This window comes from Choloepus didactylus, chromosome 17 (assembly GCF_015220235.1).
Source record: "Choloepus didactylus isolate mChoDid1 chromosome 17, mChoDid1.pri, whole genome shotgun sequence".
NCBI lineage: Eukaryota > Metazoa > Chordata > Mammalia > Pilosa > Megalonychidae > Choloepus > Choloepus didactylus.
Genome location: NC_051323.1, coordinates 27,946,751 through 27,966,071, shown reverse-complemented (window position 1 = coordinate 27,966,071; position 19,321 = coordinate 27,946,751). Strand labels below are relative to the sequence as shown.

Genomic DNA, 19,321 nt, shown 5'->3' with positions numbered 1-19,321 from the left:
GTTGAGATCAGGGTAATATATCTGTGTGTTGCATGTACTATTTATTTATGAATGTAATGGAAAGTGGGGGTGCTCCACTTGGCTTGAATCTTTTCTCCCAAATCTAGGCAATGTCCTTTACTGGAAATCTGGGCATCTCCATCCTCGAGCACTTTTGACCATAAGCTATTAGGTGGAAATGTTCAGTTAATAAAAACTGGTAACATCTTTAGGCAGGAGAGTTCTCAATTATCTATCCCTTAGCTAAAAGAACGTTCACCTTTCTTTGGGCATCTCTGAAGTCTGTGTTCTTTGGCACTTAGGTTTCTCATTGAAAGACCTGGATATGTGGCATAATTCCCTAGCTTCTGTATTCTGCCCTCAGGTGGCCTTCTGCCTGCCTGTGAAATTACTTCTCCAGCTGCTAGGTTTCTCTGCCCCAGGGCTTGTAGCAGGGCTTTCAGTTATTCTAAATAAATGTGTTAACATATCTTTCCTAAAAGATTGAGAAGGGGCTCCTTGACATAGTTGGAGCTGCCTGGGGTCATCAGCAGCTGTGTAGTTTTTTTTTTTTAACTAATAGTTTTTGTTGTTGTTTTGGAACTCTTTTAAATAGATTATTTTCTATCTAAATTATGCAAAAATGATCCTTCTTAAATTGAGGTACTATCATATATTACAGGACAAAACATTTAAAAAATATTTCAGGCTTGTCATTTTTCCCATTTGTTGGAATTCTCTTTTTGTGACTCTTATGGTGATTCCTGTTTGGTAGATGGCAACTAGCCAGGAAAGATTAGCTGGGCTAATTATAACTGGAAGGAGGTGGGGGAGTCCTCGGATGAATACAGTAGGTCATAACATTCTGGGGCCTGGTTGTTGAGGTCAGGCTTTAAGCTGATTCTTCTTAAATTCTAAGACCAAATTTAGCCTGTTGCCAATTATTGGGATGACTGGGATGCTTTTAGCCCAGGGGGATTTTTGCATGGATTTGAGGCTGAATTAGAGGCAGCAAAACAATGACCAAGGACCACCCTTCACCCCCCCACTTTTTTTTTTTGACAGATAGTTTGGGATTCATTATATTGCTAGAAAGAGAGATTTAGTTACAGTCAGAATCACAGTTATAAAAGTAATAGAAATTCAGAATGAAGAGTTGGGCTAATAAAAACTTTATTGGCTTTTTTCCAATGTGGACTGTCTAATCTCTAGTCAAATTGTTCTTGTTCTTGCTAACTGCCTTTCTTCTAATAAAATGGATGATTTTCATTTGTGAAAGCCTACTGAAGACAAAAAGAAACTTTACAAGGAACTTTATGGAAATCAGAAATATTAACTGGTACGCTTTGTGGAAGTGCCATTTTAATATTGTGAAGGTAAATTGAAAGATAACTTTAAAAGGAAATTAGGATGTTAATTTTGTCCAATAGGTATTTTGTTGTAATGTCACTCCACAGAGACTATTCTCTGTGTGTTAGTTTTTCTTCATAAATGAATTTTAGTAACTTTAAAATAACGAGGTATTTAATTTATGTGAGGACCGGCCTAATAATGAAAATGTTCTATGTAAAGGAATAATATACTAGAGTTTTACAGTTTTCGCAAAGTTGTCTTTGATACTTTTTGTGGAATTGTAGGTATTTGAGTGCCCAAAAAGTCAGATAAATCTGTTATTGAAGGGTTAATAGAAATACATACTTGTAAGTCAAAATACCTGTGAAACTGAATATTAAGATGGTTATTCTAACTTTCCTTTATGCTGTTCATTCTGATACCCAGGATTTATACCATTGGAAAAAATTCCAGGAATATTAGAGTAAAATTGTGGGGAAGGTCCTCTGAGGCTTCGGGATTTAGTGAAAGAGGAAATGTGATTCACTTACCACCCTTTTGATTGCTTGGGATCTCTTTCTGATCTGGAACTTTTCTAAAGACTTGACCTTTAGGCACAGTCTCCAGTTTCTTTTCTAAAATACTGTATTTTGGATGTGGGATAATAGTGTATGAATTGTGGACCTCTTGGTTTTGCTAACTTGGTGGATTGTCCCAAGGCACAGTGGCTAATTTGACCATTAACCAAAATCTTATTTCTTAGATATTTCTAAAATTCTACTACCAGACAGGCATCTTTCTATTAATAACTCACTCAGTTCTTTGAAAGTTTGCTTGTTAAGCTATCGAAAGAAGATTAAACTTACATGTTTTTTGATTGGGGAACTTATGCCTGAGAAAGGGGATAATACTCCATTTGAAGCTGTTTCCCAGGTCCCTTGACTGGTTTTGCAGGTATCTTCCTTCACTTTACTGGCGAAGTATGTGTCTGAGGCTCAAATTCTGCCTCTGCTAACAGTTTCGTCTTTGTTTTCTGTCATTGCCAAATGAAATCAGTTATGCTCCCAAACCATTTGACAATTGAAGATTGCTCTTGAGAACCATGGAGAAATTGGCTATGTTGTCTTAGGTAACCCACATAAAAAGACCAAAAAGTTCCATTTTCCAGAACCTTTTTAGTATTTGTTTTTCCTATGTAAATAACGAGTCCCCTGTTTTTCTGTAAGTTCACTTGAAAAAAAAATGCTACTCATGTACATGAAATAATATGTTTAGTCCACGTTTTACTTGTTAGTTACCCAGTTTTGGCCACTCGCTTTGACAGTAGTTATACTTGTTTTTTGGCTACCAAGAGCTGCAGACAAGGTGATTGGAGCTTATGTTTTCCTCCTGGTAAAGGCTGGTGTGGTGTTTCATTTCTGGTATACTGCTCTGCCTAGAATTTTAAAAATTCTAGAATGCAGGAAAATGGAATAACGTAGTTCTGTGTTCTGCTTTGGGTTCATTTGTGGCAATGGTCAGATGCTTACCCTTGGTAATAAAATATTTATAGTCAGTAAAAGCTCTCATGGATTTTCCATTGCTCAGAAAACAAACAATGTATAAGGAAATGTTAAAAAGCAAAAGATGCAGTAGGAGAATGCTTATCCCAATATGCAGTTCTAACCTTACATAAAAGGTTTTGGCTGGTTTTCATTCCGATTTGGTAGCCTGTACCTGGAGGTGGTAAACCAAGTAAATGCACTGTAACTGAAAGAGGAGAGATATTCAGGTAGGAGGAGCTGGAGCATTAGGCAACAGTGGGCTTGGAGTCCACCTCTGGCACTGCCACTGTGACTTTGGGCAAATTGGCATCTCTAGGCCCTTATTTCTTCATCTCTGAAATAAGGGAATGGGACTCACTGACCTTTAAAGTCCTTCCAAATATAAAAGTTTTATCTCAATGCACATGTATCAAATTAAGGGTCAGGCCAGCCAGATCATATGTTTTTGGTTCTTGGTAGTGATTTTATGTTGTACACCTATCCCCTCCGTGAAACAAAGGAGAGTGATAGGACCCTTGGCATGACATTTTATCATCCATTAAACTGAAAGCACAGTGATGTTACTTAGGTAGATGACAAATCTCTTCTGAATGCTATGTTCCAGAAGTGCTGTTTCCTTTTTTTTCCTTGACTTTTTAAGAGCTACTATATTGTAAAGTAGCAAGGTTAATCTTAATTATTAACGAGAAGTCTGGTTGATGTATAAATTCTAACAATTTGTTTTAAAGTAAGCTTTGCATGATTAGCAAAAATCTTAATTAGCAAGAAGCTCTGCAAATTCAGTTCCAGAATAGTTCTGGAAAACCTGTCATCTTTATTTTTATTGTTATCAAAAAGCATTTGGTAAGCATTCATATGTATGTAAGCTGAATCATTTAAAAATCTAAGTGCATAACAGAATATATGCTATAATTTTTCCTAAAAGTAAAGAAAAAATTTAAATATGTAAATTGCTTAGTTTTGTTTAATCTCTGAAGTTAGTGAAAACACCAAGCTGACATTTATATAGGATAATAAAAATGGAAAAGAAATTTAGAGGTTGTTTTATCTAGATTGCCTACCTGTCTGGAATTTCTTTGATAACATCCCTGAAATTTGACTGATAAATCAACCTCTGCTTGAGAAGCCTGAGGGACTGGGGCTTCAAGTACTCAAGATGTAGTTTGTGTTTCTCGTAATTCTGCCCCCCATGACCAAAAATATGGCTTTTGGACATGTTCTCTTTGGCCTTCTCAGATACTACCTCTGGACTCTGCCTTATTTATCTATATCCAACACATTGCTGGATCATAATAGGTCCTTACTCATTTATTTAGTAGATATTACTTGAACATCTGTGTCTCGGGCTCTGTGTTAGACGATGAGAATACAGCTATGAACAAGGCTCATATATTCTCAGAGTTTATAATCTGTGGGTACGATAGACACTGAAAAGCTCTTACAGAGCGTGATGTTACATAGGGAAGAGGTGTAACGATCTACCATGTGAGCATATAATAGGCCACCTTGCTTAATTTAGAAAGACTTCTGGGAGAAGATTACGTTTAAACTCATCTCAGGTAAATGAATAGGGGCTGATTGAGCCACTGTCTTTTTCATATGGGTATTTAAGTCTTGATCTTCACTTTATGTACACACAGTTATTGGGGGCCTGTCCCATGCCAGGTACTGGGAAAACCAAGTTGAATGACATAAGGCTTTGTGCCCTTAAAGAGAATATGTTCTAGGGTTGTAGGCAGTCATCTAAGCAAAGAATTAGCGTTTTGGGGGTGTTTGATAGAGTGCAGAGGTAGAAGTGATTGAAACCTTCACATTGAAGAATTGTGGTAGAAAGGAGGGTCTTTTTATTTTATTTATTTTTTATTTTTATATATTTAGGAGCCACCGCCTTGAAGACTAGGAATGTCACTAGCAAAGTGGCAGAGGCTAGTTAAATCAGTGTTTGAGCCTTTGGAGGATGAGGGATCAGGGAGGGTCCCCTGATGTTTAGTTGATTCTCGTGATTTTGGAATTCATACCTGTCCATTCTAGTTTCCTATTTTTCCTTCTCATTTCTGGCACATCTCTCTAAAAGTGTTGAGTGGCATTTCAGGTGGATATGTTTGGAACAGTCTTCTAGGAGTTAGAATGCTTTTAATTTCATGGAGCATAAAAATGCCAATTCTGTGGGCTTAAAAAATGAGGAGGCGGTTATCACATAAATGGGTTGTACCATGAATGCTTAATTCTGTACAAAGAGATGGAATCTGGTTCTTTCCTTCCTTCTGCTCTGCTATTTTCAGCATGTTTGCCTCATTTTTGGGTCAGCTCCTTCATGGTCACTAAATGGCAAAAGAAAATAGGGATGGGAAGTGGGCATTTAAGGTTCTTCTCATGTCTTTTTTTTTTTTTTTTTTCTTTTTCAGTGAGGAAAGCCTTTTTCTGAAGTCCTTCTATACCTTGTGGCTCACTGAACAGGATCATATAACATTTCATACTTACACCAAACACTGTGAAGGCTTTAGGCCAGTCTAGGCCTGGTACTGGGGTGGCTTCTCTGCAGTGCACAGCTGTGGGGCAGAGAATAAATGGGGTTCTGCTAGGAAGAAGGATGAGGAACAGGGCAGCTGCAGGCATATTAAGGTAAATGGAGTATAATCTACACCAGTGCCACATAAACAATACTGGCAGCATTGGCTTATTAGAAATGTGTGTTTTTCCCACCTCAGACTACTAAATCAGAATCTCTGGGAGCATGCCCAGGAATCTGTGTTTCAACAAGGCCTCTAGGTGATTTGTATACACTTTAAAGTTTTAGAAGCACTGTTCTAGATGTCACAAATGGAGTAGGCAATTGCTGTCTTTAGGCTGTCTGTTTTAGCACATTTGTTATTTTTGGTTACTCAGGTACTTCAAGTTGGCTTTTAAGATCTGCTTGACTATAAAATTTGTATTTATTTCTATAGGCAATGAGCTTCCCATCAAATGAGGAAGAGAAGTGGTATAATTAGGGTTCCAGCTTAGGGGGATCAATCCATTCTGCTGGGCACCACCAGATGAGAATGACAGATAAGCAGACTAGTTGGAAAGCTGTTGTCATCATGACTAGGGGAGTGAACGTGCAAGGGGAATTATAGGGTAGTAGCAGTGGGAATGTAAAGCATTGGATGGAATTGTGGCAATTCAAGTTAAGTTTTGGTATTGGATTGGCTGTGATGTGAGGGGAAAGGAGGGAAGAGCCAGCTGTGACAGTGAAGTTTCTACCTTGGTGACTAGGTGAAAGAAAATACTGTGGGGAGCGGGGGAATGAGGGAGGGTGGGAGGATGAATTTAGTTTGGACAATGAGTTTTGTTTTATCCAGGTGCAAAAGGTATAGGTAAGGCAGTAGTGTATGTAAGCCTGGAACTTGGGGAAAAAGGTTGGGATGAGAGGCACATATTTGAGAGTTATCATTAAGGAGTTTGGTGAATAATTGAGGGCAAAAAATGGTCTAAGGACAGAATTTTAGGAAACCCAGGCAATAGGAGAAGGTTGGGGCTAGTTGTCAAAATTAGGTGCCTTCAGAGGGGTAGGAAAAAAAATATCGTGTAATAGAATCTGAAGAAGAACTTCTCTAGGAGAGATATTCACAAATAATTGTTTAAAGGACTGTGATGAGAACCCAAATGAGGCTGGTTAGCTTCAATTGTTAGAAATCCAGTCGGTATAGTATACATGGTTATTTTCAGTTGCCATTACATTCTTGGAGTTTTATGCTTATTTGAACCACAAGGCATTTCCTGGGTTGAGATTAAATGGGCTCTCTAATTCTTGAACTTTGGCTGCTGCTTTTTTTTTTTTTTTAAATGCAATTTTTTTGAGATATAATCAAATAACGTACAGTCATTCAAAGTGTACAGTCAGTTCACAGGATCGTCATATAGTTGTGCTTTCATCACCACAATCAAATTTTGAGCATTTTCATTACTCCAGAAAATAAAATGAAAATTAAAATAAAGAAGACTATCCAAAACATCCCATCCCCCTCCTCCCCCGTTGTTCATTTACTTTTTTAAAAAATACAGTTTAATTGAGATATATTCACACACTTTGGGTGCCTCTTAATGTGTGTTTCCAAGGAAAGTTGGGGACTGGTCAGATTGGATGAGTGGGGGGAGGTGGCCTGGGGAGGGTTCCTTACCTTCTTTATGGCTCTCGTATTCTCCTTGTCGCATCTCCATAGCCTGTGCAATGTGAAACTAGCTTTATAATTCAGAGTGCAAAATTGTTGTGTTTGTGCCAGTGTAGGGAACAGTAGAATGTATACCTCTCAGTGAAATGGGTGAAATGAAATACCTGAATTAAGGAACAAAAGCAATCCATTTGTCAGATTGAATGTTTCCTACCTCTATATTCTGTTGCGTTCCTCTTTTTTTTTTTCCCTCCCTTTTTTTCTTGATTCCAGTTGGATTGGGGAAAGTCTGTGATATTGAAACTTTAGTTCTTGTAAACAAGGAAGAATTAGGAAATTGAAGGGAAAACAAAACTTCTAAAAAAAAGTTACTGCCTATTCTATGCCAAAGTGACTAAGCCAGCCAAGACAATTCTAGTAAGCTCAGTTTATATGCGGTGGAGAGTTTCCTGTCCATTGGGTGTACAAAGAGGTTCTGGTAGAAAAGCTTTTGGAGGAGAGTGGTATTTAGGAATTTTATGTCAAGGATTAAAGAAAGCCAGATTAGGAGAGAAAAATGAGAATAATCTTTCTAATTCACTGTGGTGGGTTGGGCTTAGAATAAACTGGCTTTTTTTCTGGTCCTAACATTAGTCTGCGGTGTGACCTTGTGTTAAGTCATTTAACAAATATTTTCAACCTCAGTTTCTTCATCTGTAAAATGATCAGGGTAGATTGAATGGCCCCTTTCAGCTCTAAAAATGTTTTGATTTGTGTCTTAAGTAATGAAAGTGACTCCTAACCCATTTTCTGTCTAAAGGGGAGGAAGATCAATTCTTTATTGCTAGGAAGTGGGGAAGGACAAAATATTTTAGGAGGTTAGAGATCTTGTGTTATTCTGGGAATTCTTGAATTGACCTTCCCTTAGAAGCGCCACTGTCGTTGTGAGAAGTGTAACAGGAGAATGTTAAGTCTGAGAAAACTTCTAATGTCTGTACTTCTCATCTTACCAGACTTCCAGATGTTTCTTTAAAAAGTCAAGATGAACAAGGAGATCACTGCTAAGAGAAATGCTTTCTAGCTCTCTGCCTCCTTCTGGTCTGTGCCCAGATGCTTAAGAACCCGTTCTTAGGAGAGGCTAGGCCTCCCTGTATTTGTGCCTAAGAGTCTCCTCCTGAATGCCTCTTTGTTGCTCAGATGTGGCCCTCTCTCTCTGGCTAAGCCAACTTGAAAGGTGAAATCACTGCCCTCCCCCCTACGTGGGATCAGACACCCAGGGAAGTGAATCTCCCTGGCAACGTGGAATATGACTCCCGGGGAGGAATGTAGACCCGGCATCGTGGGATGGAGAACATCTTCTTGACCAAAAGGGGGATGTGAAAGGAAATGAAATAAGCTTCAGTGGCAGAGAGATTCCAAAACGAGCCGAGAGATCACTCTGGTGGGCACTCTTACGCACACTTTAGACAACCTTTTTTAGGTTCTAAAGAATTGGGGTAGCTGGTGGTGGATACCTGAAACTATTAAACTACAACCCAGAACCCATGGATCTCGAAGACAGTTGTATAAAAATGTAGCTTATGAGGGGTGACAGTGGGATTGGGAATGCCATAAGGACCACACTCCACTTTGTCTAGTTTATGGATGGATGTGTAGAAAAGTAGGGGAAGGAAACAAACAGACAAAGGTACCCAGTGTTCTTTTTTACTTCAATTGCTCTTTTTCACTCTAATTATTATTCTTGTTATTTTTGTGTGTGTGCTAATGAAGGTGTCAGGGATTGATTTAGGTGATGAATGTACAACTATGTAATGGTACTGTAAACAATCGAAAGTACAATTTGTTTTGTATGACTGCGTGGTATGTGAATGTATCTCAATAAAATGATGATTAAAAAAAAAAAAAAGAACCCTTTCTTATTCTTTATTCTTGAATAGTCTGTGTTTTATTATTATTATTTTTAAGGCCCTTCCTTAATCTGTAAGCACCAAAACCAGAACTTCATAATAGTACTTTCCGTAGGGGAAGGGGAAGGAAATGGCAATGGAATGGTGTGGGAGAGGGACAGGGCTTGTTGTCTACCCTTCTGTTATATTTAAGCTGTTTATATTTGTAAATGGGGCAGAAGGAATACACATTGTTCTTCTGTGCATTTGGTACTGTATCAAACTAATTAGAGGATCAAGGCTAGGGATGTTTATATCTAGTTATCACAACTTGAGTTTGAATATGTCTGGGTTTTAAATTTTATCTTCTGAAGGTTGGACCTGCTTTAGCTGGCAAAGATCACACATAGTGTTAAATGTTAAGTCTTTCAGCCAGTCTTTGTTAACTTGTCTGGTAGGGAAGATAGTGACAGGAGTTCTGGGTGGTTTGGCTTCAAATCATGTAAATTGATATACCAATGTGCAAAGTGTTTTTGTTTTTTGATTTTTGTTAGTCCTCACTTAGACAAGTCTAAAACAGCTACACTAGCTATTTTTAAACTTTTGCAGTCACATTTAGTTTTGATCTTATTTTGGTATTTGTCCAGAATATAACTAAGTTAAGTGCTTCACTTTATTTTTTAGGGAAGTGACTGTGAATGCTGGCCGTCAGCAACAAAGCGGCCAGCCTGTGGAGGCTTTGAATCTAACAAAGAAGCTTGTTTTAAAAATCGTTGCGTAGTTACTTCTTGATCTTTTTAATTGATTTGTCACACAGACTCAAACAATTTTTCTTTAATTTAGAGCTTTATATTTTTCCTTCAAATTATTTCTCAAACATTAATAGGGCAATCGGCTTAGAGATTGAGGGAGAGATACCTCAGGAATAATATATGGGGTGGTAGGGTGGGGGATTTAACTTGTGACAAATTTTAAATTACAACTCAGTCTGCCAAGTGATGAACATGTGTGGATGATGTCATGCTAACTTTAGTTTAAAATGTTCTGCAGTAGCATTTAATTACCCGTCACAGCTTATGCAAATTTTCACATCCATTGTCTTGGGTTATTTAATAGATTATAGTCATATTGCTACTGGTTAATCAAGACATAACTTTAGGTTGTATATGGAACACACACAGAATGTATAGTGTTTCTTAGTTCACAGAGAAGTTGTTCATGATTGGATTATTTTGGTAGTTCCACTGGAGTCCAAAAACTATGCCTGTAAAAAGGACACAATTAGAAAATGACTGTTTTAGGGTTGAGTCATGGTGCTTGTACCTAGTTTCTTTGGATTTTTGTCCCCTTGGATTTTAATATGCTAAGTTTGTGTAAAAAGATTTTTTGATGAGCTATATTAAATATCTTATTTGTTAAAATTTTTAGATATTTGGGGAGTGGGGAGGCTGTCTACATTAAATAAATCGCCTCAGAAGTTATATAATTTACTAATTTCTATTTTGAAAAGTATCTTAGAAATACTGATAATGCTGGCTTTAATTCTGTCTGTATAAATACTTCCTTTTCCTTTCTAGATACCGAGTGAAAGAATTTATGGTGTGTGAGAATGTATACGGGGACCGAGTTTTTTACTTTATTAAAAGATAATTCTCCTAAATTAACCAGCATTTGCAGAAATCACTAGTTATAAGACAAAACATTTGAACATTAAAAACTATGTTTATAGAAATAAGATTTGCGTTAGAGTACTGAGGTAAAAGAAGGGGGTGGACAACAATCTAATTATCCCTTAATTTTAAGAAGTAGGCGGGATGATTACCATCTAGATAATCAGATATGTAAAACAACTCATGTTGGCTTTTTTTTTCCTACCAAAATACTTGGGCCTGGGATGTTTTCTTTTCTGGTATTTTTCTATTTTTGTTTGTTTTCGTCTAGGAGGTCTTTTGCCTTTAATGAGGTCCATCTGTCACACATATACCCAGCTGTGCCAAAAGCCCAAATAGTCTTGTTCTACACGGATAAGCAGTGAAAAGTCTTGGCTGAAATCTGGAACCAGAACGGGGAAGGCAACCTTGAGCTCTTCTCCATTTAAAGTGGAAATTTTTGATACACCAAATGCTGATCTCTCTCATTGGGTTCAGTTCTTCTTTAGAGGACAGTATTAAACTGGAGTGGTTCCCCTTCTGAAATGGAAAGGATTCCTTAAATTTTTCACCTGGCCTGGAGAGGAGCAAGGAGGAGTCTTTCACTCAGTGATCCCGCTAATCTCCTTTAGCTCTCTTATGAGGCAGCAGTTTCATAAAACGTGTCCTTATTATTATCATTCCAAATTGTTTTTGTTTTTCCCCTGCCTCTGATGACTAGTAAGCGAAATATTAGTAGGGATGGAATTATATGCTCACATGAAGACTAGTCCTTTTACTTCTGCCTGCCCCATCTCCCCAAAAGCGTTTACTTAGTGTCCTAGATACAATAGTAAAGCATACAGATAGACCAAACCATTAACGCTGAGCCCGTCTGATTATATAGACCTAAATAATTGACACTGCTGTACTGCAGAATGGGAGTGGGCCCTTTTTGTTGTGGGAATGCCAGAAATTGATCATTTGTAGCCTACCAGCTGTTTGAATGGCTGTTTAATAATTTGTTGGTGGTTTCGTGCTTTTGTTTTAAGATCTTAGCAAAGCAATGTCTCAAGATGGCGCCTCTCAGTTCCAAGAAGTCATTCGACAAGAGCTAGAATTATCTGTGAAGAAGGAACTAGAAAAAATACTCACCACAGCACCGTCACATGAGTTTGAGGTATGGACTGTTAACAGTGTTTTTGCTTCTGTCCATCATCTTGCCTGTCTACATGTGGAGTTGCTGCAGATGATGATCATCCAACCTGGCATAAGCACAAGATGTAATAATGCCAACAGCAAAATATCAGGATTGCTTAACAGTGAAGGTTTTTTAACATTTGCCCATTGTAAAACTGTTAAAACATTATCCTTTTTATTTTTTTATCCTAGGAATTTCCCAAAGTCGCTGAAAGAATTAGGAAAAAAAAAATTGCACTTTGTTTTTTTTTGTGTTTTGATATCATTGGGGAGAGACAAATGGATACCATCTGGAATTGCAAAAACCTAGTTTATAAGCATATAACTTGCATGCTTTCTCCCAAGAGCCAATTCTAATAGAACCATTCTACTTTGACAATGATAATTGGGATTTCCCAGAATAGTAATATATTTTCCTTAGTTGTTCTACTTACAAATCATTAAATTGTACTTTTTATTTTCAAATTTCAATTTGTACTTAATGTTTTGAGGTTAAGTGTATACTATTCCTTTTTGTTCTTTTGGAGATTAATTACCACTTCAAAGAAATAAAGAAAGATACTGGTAACTAAATGTAGAGAATGAGTTAGAATTCCCAGGGACAAAATGGTGTTCAAATTACATGATATTGGAGGGTGTTGGGGAGGATTGTTTGCTTTTATTCCTTTAAGTGTAATCCCATTAGCTTTTCTTTTTTAGTTTTAAGTTGAATTGTACGAAAGTCTCTGCTCTACTCCATGTTCTAATAGTATAAGAATTTCATTTAAAGATACTTACAATACGTAGTTTGTGTGTATTTTTATTAAATATTAAGCATTTTGCTGGTTGTAACAATGACTTCTATTTTCATAGCACACTAAAAAAGACCTTGATGGATTTCGGAAGCTATTTCATAGATTTTTGCAAGAAAAGGGGCCTTCTGTGGATTGGGGGAAAATTCAGAGGCCTCCAGAAGATTCGGTAAGTTGTAGATAAAATGTAGGAAAATTTAAGGTAATTTCAGACATTGGTTCAGCTTTGGGTGTGGGGACCTCTAAGAGCCATCACTTCAAACACAGACAGGGATTGCATTGAATTCTCTTTCCCTTCATTCTGAAACCACAGCAATAGTCTTCTACTTTTCCCTTCATTTAATCTGTCTTTGCAGTCTTGTAGAGAACTCCTGTAAGCTGAAACTTCCAACAGCACTAACTAGCTCATAGCTTCCCTTCCCTGAATATGAGGTGACTCTTTTGCAAAAGACCAAGTGCATAGCAAGAGCTTCATTTATGCCCTTTCTTTCCTTCTCTCTCCCAAGCCATTTGATTTCTCGTTGCCTGTAGGGTCATTGACAGCCATTTAGTTTGATATGTAAAGCAGTTCCCATCTTTTCAGTACATCTTTGTAGCCTTATTTCCCTGGCTTGCCTTACGTGAACCAACCTGGCACTCCCTTCACAGAGCAGTGTTTTCCTGATTCCGGACCAAAGTGTATGCGGTTTTCTAAGAATGCTGTGGTTCCTTCACCTATCAAAATCCTGCTCATTCTTCAAGGCCCAGTCCAAATGCCTCCACCTCTGTCACCAGTCCCTAGCAGAAAGCTGCACTGAAGAGGTGTGGTATAGTGGTATCAGAATTGGATTTGAATCCTAGCTCTGCTGCTTATGAACTCTGTGTAAAATGAAAATAATAACAAGCACTTTATGTACCTCATGACTTTGTTATGAGGCTTTAAGATAATATATGTGGAAACATGTTAGACTGTGTAGAACTTGGCAGATGGTTATGGTTATTTCTACCTTGATGTGGCACTTAGCCAGCCTAATGTAGTAGGTGTTGGTAAGTGTGTATTGTCTTCGGGACTAGACCATATGTTTCTTTAGGCCACGGGTACGTATAGGACATTATTTCCTGACCAAATGTTTGTTGAATGGATGATCTAAATGAAATGATTATCTAGGGAGTGGGTTTTGTTAACATATTGACCTTTCTTCCTTTTCTGGTTAGCTCTTTTGACCTTGAACTGTTGTGGCACTTTTCACTTCAGGTAGAAAAGACTTGATTGATAGAGTGGAATAATTGTATGTAGCTAGTCGGCCTCTTAGGTGATCTAATACTGATTTTAAAATAGGGCTGTTTAGAGAAGGAGTTTGGTCATCTTCTGTCTGAAGGCTGGCCCACTGGCTGTGCTTGTAAAGTTTTATTGGAACATAGATGAACTCATTCAGTTATGTACCATTTATGGCTGCTTAAGCCAATGGAATCTTTCTTATATTTTTCATAATGAGAAAATCTTAAATATAGTTCTCAGTTGGGAGTACTTGTATTCCTCTCTGTGGAAAATGTCTTTCAGTTATTAAACTTTAAAATTATAAATTGCATGCTCATTGTAAAAAAAAAAAAAAAAAAGAAAGAAAAAAGTTAGAAAATAAACACTCTAAAGAAATAAAAATCCTACTGTGCTGGTTTGAATTTAAATCTATGTCCCCCACAAAAGCCATGTTCTTTTAATCCAGTCTTGTGGGTACAGACTTATATGGGTGGGACCTTTTGAATAGGTTGTTTCCATAGAGATGTGACCCACTCAATTGTGGGTGGGATCTTTTGATAATATTATATCCATGGAGATGTGACCCCACCCATTCAAGGTGGGTCTTAATTAGTTTACTAGTGTACTCTATGAGAGGATAAAAGATGTAGAGACATTTTGAAAAGAGCAGAGAGATGCTTGGAGATGCAGACAGAAAGACATTTAGAGATGCTAAGCTAAGAGACGAAGCCCAGAGTTTGTCTGGGAGAAGCCAAGAGAGGACCCCAGGCACTTAGAGAGAAATGCCTTGATCAGAACAAGCAAGGATGCACGGGACTGAGAGAGAGAAGTTAAGAGAGACAGAAGCCCGGAGACATTTTGGAGAAAGTCACTTCCAAACCAGAACCCAGGAGCAAAGGACCAGCAGATGCCAGCCATGTGCCTTCCCAACTGATAGAGGTGTTCCAGATGCCATTGGCCTTTCTTCAGTGAAGGTAGCATTAGCAAAGCAGAACAGATTTTGGTACCAGAGAAGTGAGGTGCTGCTGAGTTTGAAATACCAAACATATTAGAATGGCTTTTTAAATGGATAAGGAGAGGATTCTGGAAGAATTGTGAGGAGCTTGATAGAAAAGGCCTAGACTTCTTTGAAGAGAACATTGGTAGAAATGTGGACTTGAAAGATACTTCTGATGAGGCCTTAAACAGCAATGATGAATGTGTCATTGCAAGCTGGAAGAAAGGCAGTCTTTGTTTTAAAGTGGCAGGGAATCTGACAAACTTGAGTCCTGGTGTCAGATGGAAGGCAGAATTTGAAAGTGATGAGCTGGTATACTTAGCTGAAGAGATCTCCAAACTAAAAGTGGAAAATGCAGCCCGGCTTCTCCTTGCAGCTTATAGTAAAATGCGAGAGGAAAGAGATAAGCTGAGAACTGAACTCTTGGGTACTAAGAAACTAGAAATTAATGGTCTGGAAAATTCTGGGCTTCCAGAAAGTGAGACCCCAGAAGATAGTGCCCCACGTGAGAATTTAGCTAAACATGGAATCCATCAGCCATTTTAGTACAAGCCAGAGTGGAGATGGAGTTATCCAGAAAGGATTTGTGGAAAGTCCTATTGTCTGATCGTTTTGACCCCTGTAAGCTGCATGCCAAGCTGACAAATTTTTTATGAGATCTTTATAAACGGAACCACTGCCAGTTTGGACTGGAGAAGGAACAGGTTGAGGGAAGGATGATTTCAAGGGCAGAACCATGGATGCTAAGGACTGGAGTCAGTAACCCTTGGGCAAGGAGAGAGGACCCACCTGTGTACGTGGATAGGGTGAGTTTAAGAGTGCCCTGGGGTTTTAAAGTGCTGCTGCCTAAGGGTTCTCAGATGTCTGGGAAATTGAGGGGAGCTTGGGTGCTCCGTTGTTCAGAAAGAGCTTTGGTGCCCCAGGCCTCAGAGAGGGTGACCACATTCCTTGGGGACTGAGGAGAGCCTGGGCACCATCCCACTGTTCAGAGATGGGAGAGCTTGGGTGCTGGAGATGACATAGAGTCTAGGTACCGCCCCAATGCTTGAGGAGGGTGGGGCTGAGAACAAGGTGGTCTCTCCAAAACATGGATATGTTGGAGCATTCATCCCCGTGTTTGGAGAGAATAGGGCTGCCGCCAAGTCTCTTGGAAAGGGTGGGACTTCTGCTCTCTCAAGCTGCAAGGATAAAACGTAGTACTGTAGATGACTTTCAGACTTTGAAATCTAATGGAGTTTGCCCTGTGGGTTTTCAGTAACTGTTTAGGTCCCTTGACCCCTGCTTTCCTTTCAGTTTCTCCAGATGGCAATGGGAATGTTTATCCTTTGACTGTCCCTCCTTTGAATATTGGAAGCAGATAACTTGTTCTTTTCACAGCCAGAGGGGAATTTTGCCTTAGGACAAATCACACCTGTAGCTGATTTTGATAAGACTATGTACTTATCTATTGTTACTGAAATGATGAAGGCTTTTGTGATATTGTGATGGAATGAATGTATTTCACATATGGAAAAAACATGTCTTTTTGGGGTCCACAGGGTGGAATGTGCTGGTTTGAATCTATTATGTCCCCCACAAAAGCCATATTCTTTTAATGTAATCTCGTGGGTGCCGACTTATTATGGGTGGGACCTTTTTATTAGGTTGTTTCCGTGGAGATGGGACTCACCCAGTTGTGGGTAGGAATTTTGATTATGGAGATGTGCCCCCACCGACTCAAGGTGGATCTTAATTAGTTTACTAGTGTCCTCTTTGAGAGGATAAAAGGCTAGAGACATTTTGGAGAGAGCAGAGAGACGCTTGGAGATGCAGACAGATAGGTTTGGAGATGCTAAACTAAGAGATGAAGCCCAGAGTTTGCCCTGGAGAAGCTAAGAGACTATCTCCAGACACTTAGAAATGCCTTTGGGAGAACAAGCAAGGATGCACAGGAGCTGAGAGAGGGAAGCGGAGAAGCTAAGAGACATTTTGGAGAAAGCCAGTTTGAAACCAGAACCCAGGAGCAAAGGACCAGCAGATGTCAGCCACGTGCCTTCCCAGCTGACAGGTGTTCTGGATGCCATCGGCCTTTTTTCAGTGAAAGTATCCTCTTGTTGCCTTAGTTTGGACACTTTCATGGCCTTCAAAACTGTAAATTTATAACCTAATAAATCCCTAATAAAAAGCCAGTCCATTTCTGGTATTTTGCATAATGGCAGCTTTAGCAAACCAGAATAGCCACCCAGCAATTCACCTCTAGGAATCTATTTTTGATGTTGAGGTTATAATTCCTTGTCTGTAATGCTTGCCAGTGAACATATGTGTGTCTTTATTAGGGTCGTCTTTTTCGGTCTTTGATTCCTTGGCACTAGTCAATGAATTGTAGTTTATTTTTCTCTTTTTTAGTCATGTATAATTAAGAGAATTAATATTTTCTCCTGAAAAAGAGTTAAAAGAATTCTAGATAGATAATGTTCTTTAAATAAAGGAGGAACTATATGTAAATTGGGTCAGGCCTGTAATGTTTGGGAGCAGGCCTAAAATGAGACATTGTATATTTTCTCCCTTTAAAAACCTATAATTTTTGCTTAGGAATTATTTCTAATTGAAGTAACCTCACTTATATAATTAATGATTGACCTGGGTATTAAAGTGTGGTTTTCTCGCTTGTTAATTCTTGTTTGCAGACCTGGGAATTTTTTGTTGTTTTCCTAGACAAACCTAATCTTTTGGTAATAGAGTCTACCTTAAAGGAAGGCACACAGATTTGTTGCTTTCAGTATATTTCAAGGTTCAAGCTTCTGCTTTGCCAGTGGAGAAATCTGCCTTTGTGTCTTTTGAGACAAGACAAAGATATATATAGGGCAGGAATTCTTGAATTGGATAATGGAGGGTGGGGATGAAGGGGGTGAATAGAGGGACCAGAATTACCTCAGGGGCTTTTTCCAATTCAGTACTACCCTTCTCCATCCCCAAAAAGATTCTGAAAAATCTTCTGTAGTGAGCCATAGTTATTAATGGGAATGCAGAATTGATGTAGAAAAAAAAAATAGAAATAGAAAAGAGAATTCTGAATGCAATGTGATTTTGTGAAGTCTCTTCTCTTTCTGTTTATTAAAGTATAAGTCTTCATTAAAAGTATAAGCCTTCATTTTGAAGCCTAGGTTTTGAACCTCTTAAAATATTCTTGTAATCTTTTATGCCCTTGATGTTAAAGGTTTTGGAATATAGAAGCAAAAAAGAGCTCATGCACTTATTAAGGGCACAGGTGTGTTTTATATTCTTTGTCTTACCAACTTTTGCCACTACTTCAGAGAATACAAATCAATTGTAAATATTTGTTCTCCCTGCTTCCTCAACCCTCCCCTGCTACACACACACACGCACACACACACACACGTACACACACAGGCTATCTCTTAGGTTTTAGAGATTATGTAGAGATCAGTTTTCATTTCAAATATGATTTTCTTCAGTGAATCTAGGTTTTTAATATTTAAGTGCAGGTGATATTTTATTCTCCTAACCAAAAGGAAATTATTGTGGGGGAGACCCCTTTATCCTTAACAAGGATGGACTTGTAGCACGGGCTCTGTTCCGGAGAAGTTCCCTACCAAACGAACCGAGGAAGAAATGAGCCAGCCAATGTGGACGTAGGGAGAAAGCAGAAGAGCTAGTGTAAATAAGCAAGAGACAAGGTTGAGGAGTCTCGGGCAAGATGGCGGCATAGAGAGGAGTGGAAGCTAAGCAGTCCCCCTGGAACAACTACAAAAAACCAGAAACAACTAGTAAATAATCCAGAATAACTGCGGGGGGACAAACGAGACCATCCATTCATCATACACCAACCTGAATTGGGAGGAATGCCCGAGAACACAGCATAAAATCTGTAAGTAAAACTTGCGGAACCAGGTCGGGAGACCCCCTCCCCCATAGCCTGAGCTGCAGAGCCGCGTGGTGCCAGAGAGAAGCTCTCTCCCAGCAAGCAAATACAGCTCAGCTGAGCTCCAACTGGGGTTTTAAGTAGCAAGTGTGAACTGCTCACTACAGGTACGCAGCCCCAAAAAACAGACAGAGGCTTTGGGTGACGACTGACCTGGGAGAGCCGGAGGGTCGCCTTGGACTGGGTCTGAAGGGGACTATCTGTTTCTTTTTTGGCTCAGTGGAGAGAGCCCCAGTCATTTTCAGTTTCCAGGGCTGTGACTCAGGGAAGGGTGGAGACAGCACAAGCAGAGAGTGAGACCATTGAAATGCTAATGACCTCCACCTGAGGGGTCTGTCTTCTCTAGGAGGAAAGGGGTGGGGCCCTTTCCATTCAGAACCAGACCCCAGAGCCTGGGGGAACACGGCCACACCTCCTCACACCAGTCAAGAATTATAGGCTAACAGGCGTCACCTGCTGGGCACAAAAGCACAGTGACCCGAGGCATCAAAGGGTGGAGCAATTTTCTAAGACACACCCATAGGGAAACCAGATACTGAATATTTCTTCCCTCTGGGACCTGAGCCTGTTCTGGTCTGGGAAAACCTGATTTGGATAACCAAGGAAACCATGCCTAGACAACAGAAAATTACAACCTACACTAAGAAAAACAAAGTTATGGCCCAGTCAAAGGAA

General features: G+C 39.0%; 1 protein-coding gene across 3 annotated transcripts in view; it reads left to right on the top strand.

The window, feature by feature from the left end:
- Positions 1-19,321, top strand: part of UGP2 (UDP-glucose pyrophosphorylase 2) — a 69,874-nt gene that overhangs the window by 4,691 nt on the left and 45,862 nt on the right. For all 3 annotated transcript variants that reach the window (XM_037806858.1, XM_037806857.1, XM_037806856.1), the window contains exons 2-3: positions 11,552-11,679; positions 12,552-12,659. In XM_037806858.1, coding sequence (XP_037662786.1) covers positions 11,566-11,679; positions 12,552-12,659 — 222 coding nt within the window. In that variant the 5' untranslated portion in view covers positions 11,552-11,565. The remainder of the gene's footprint in view (positions 1-11,551; positions 11,680-12,551; positions 12,660-19,321) is intronic.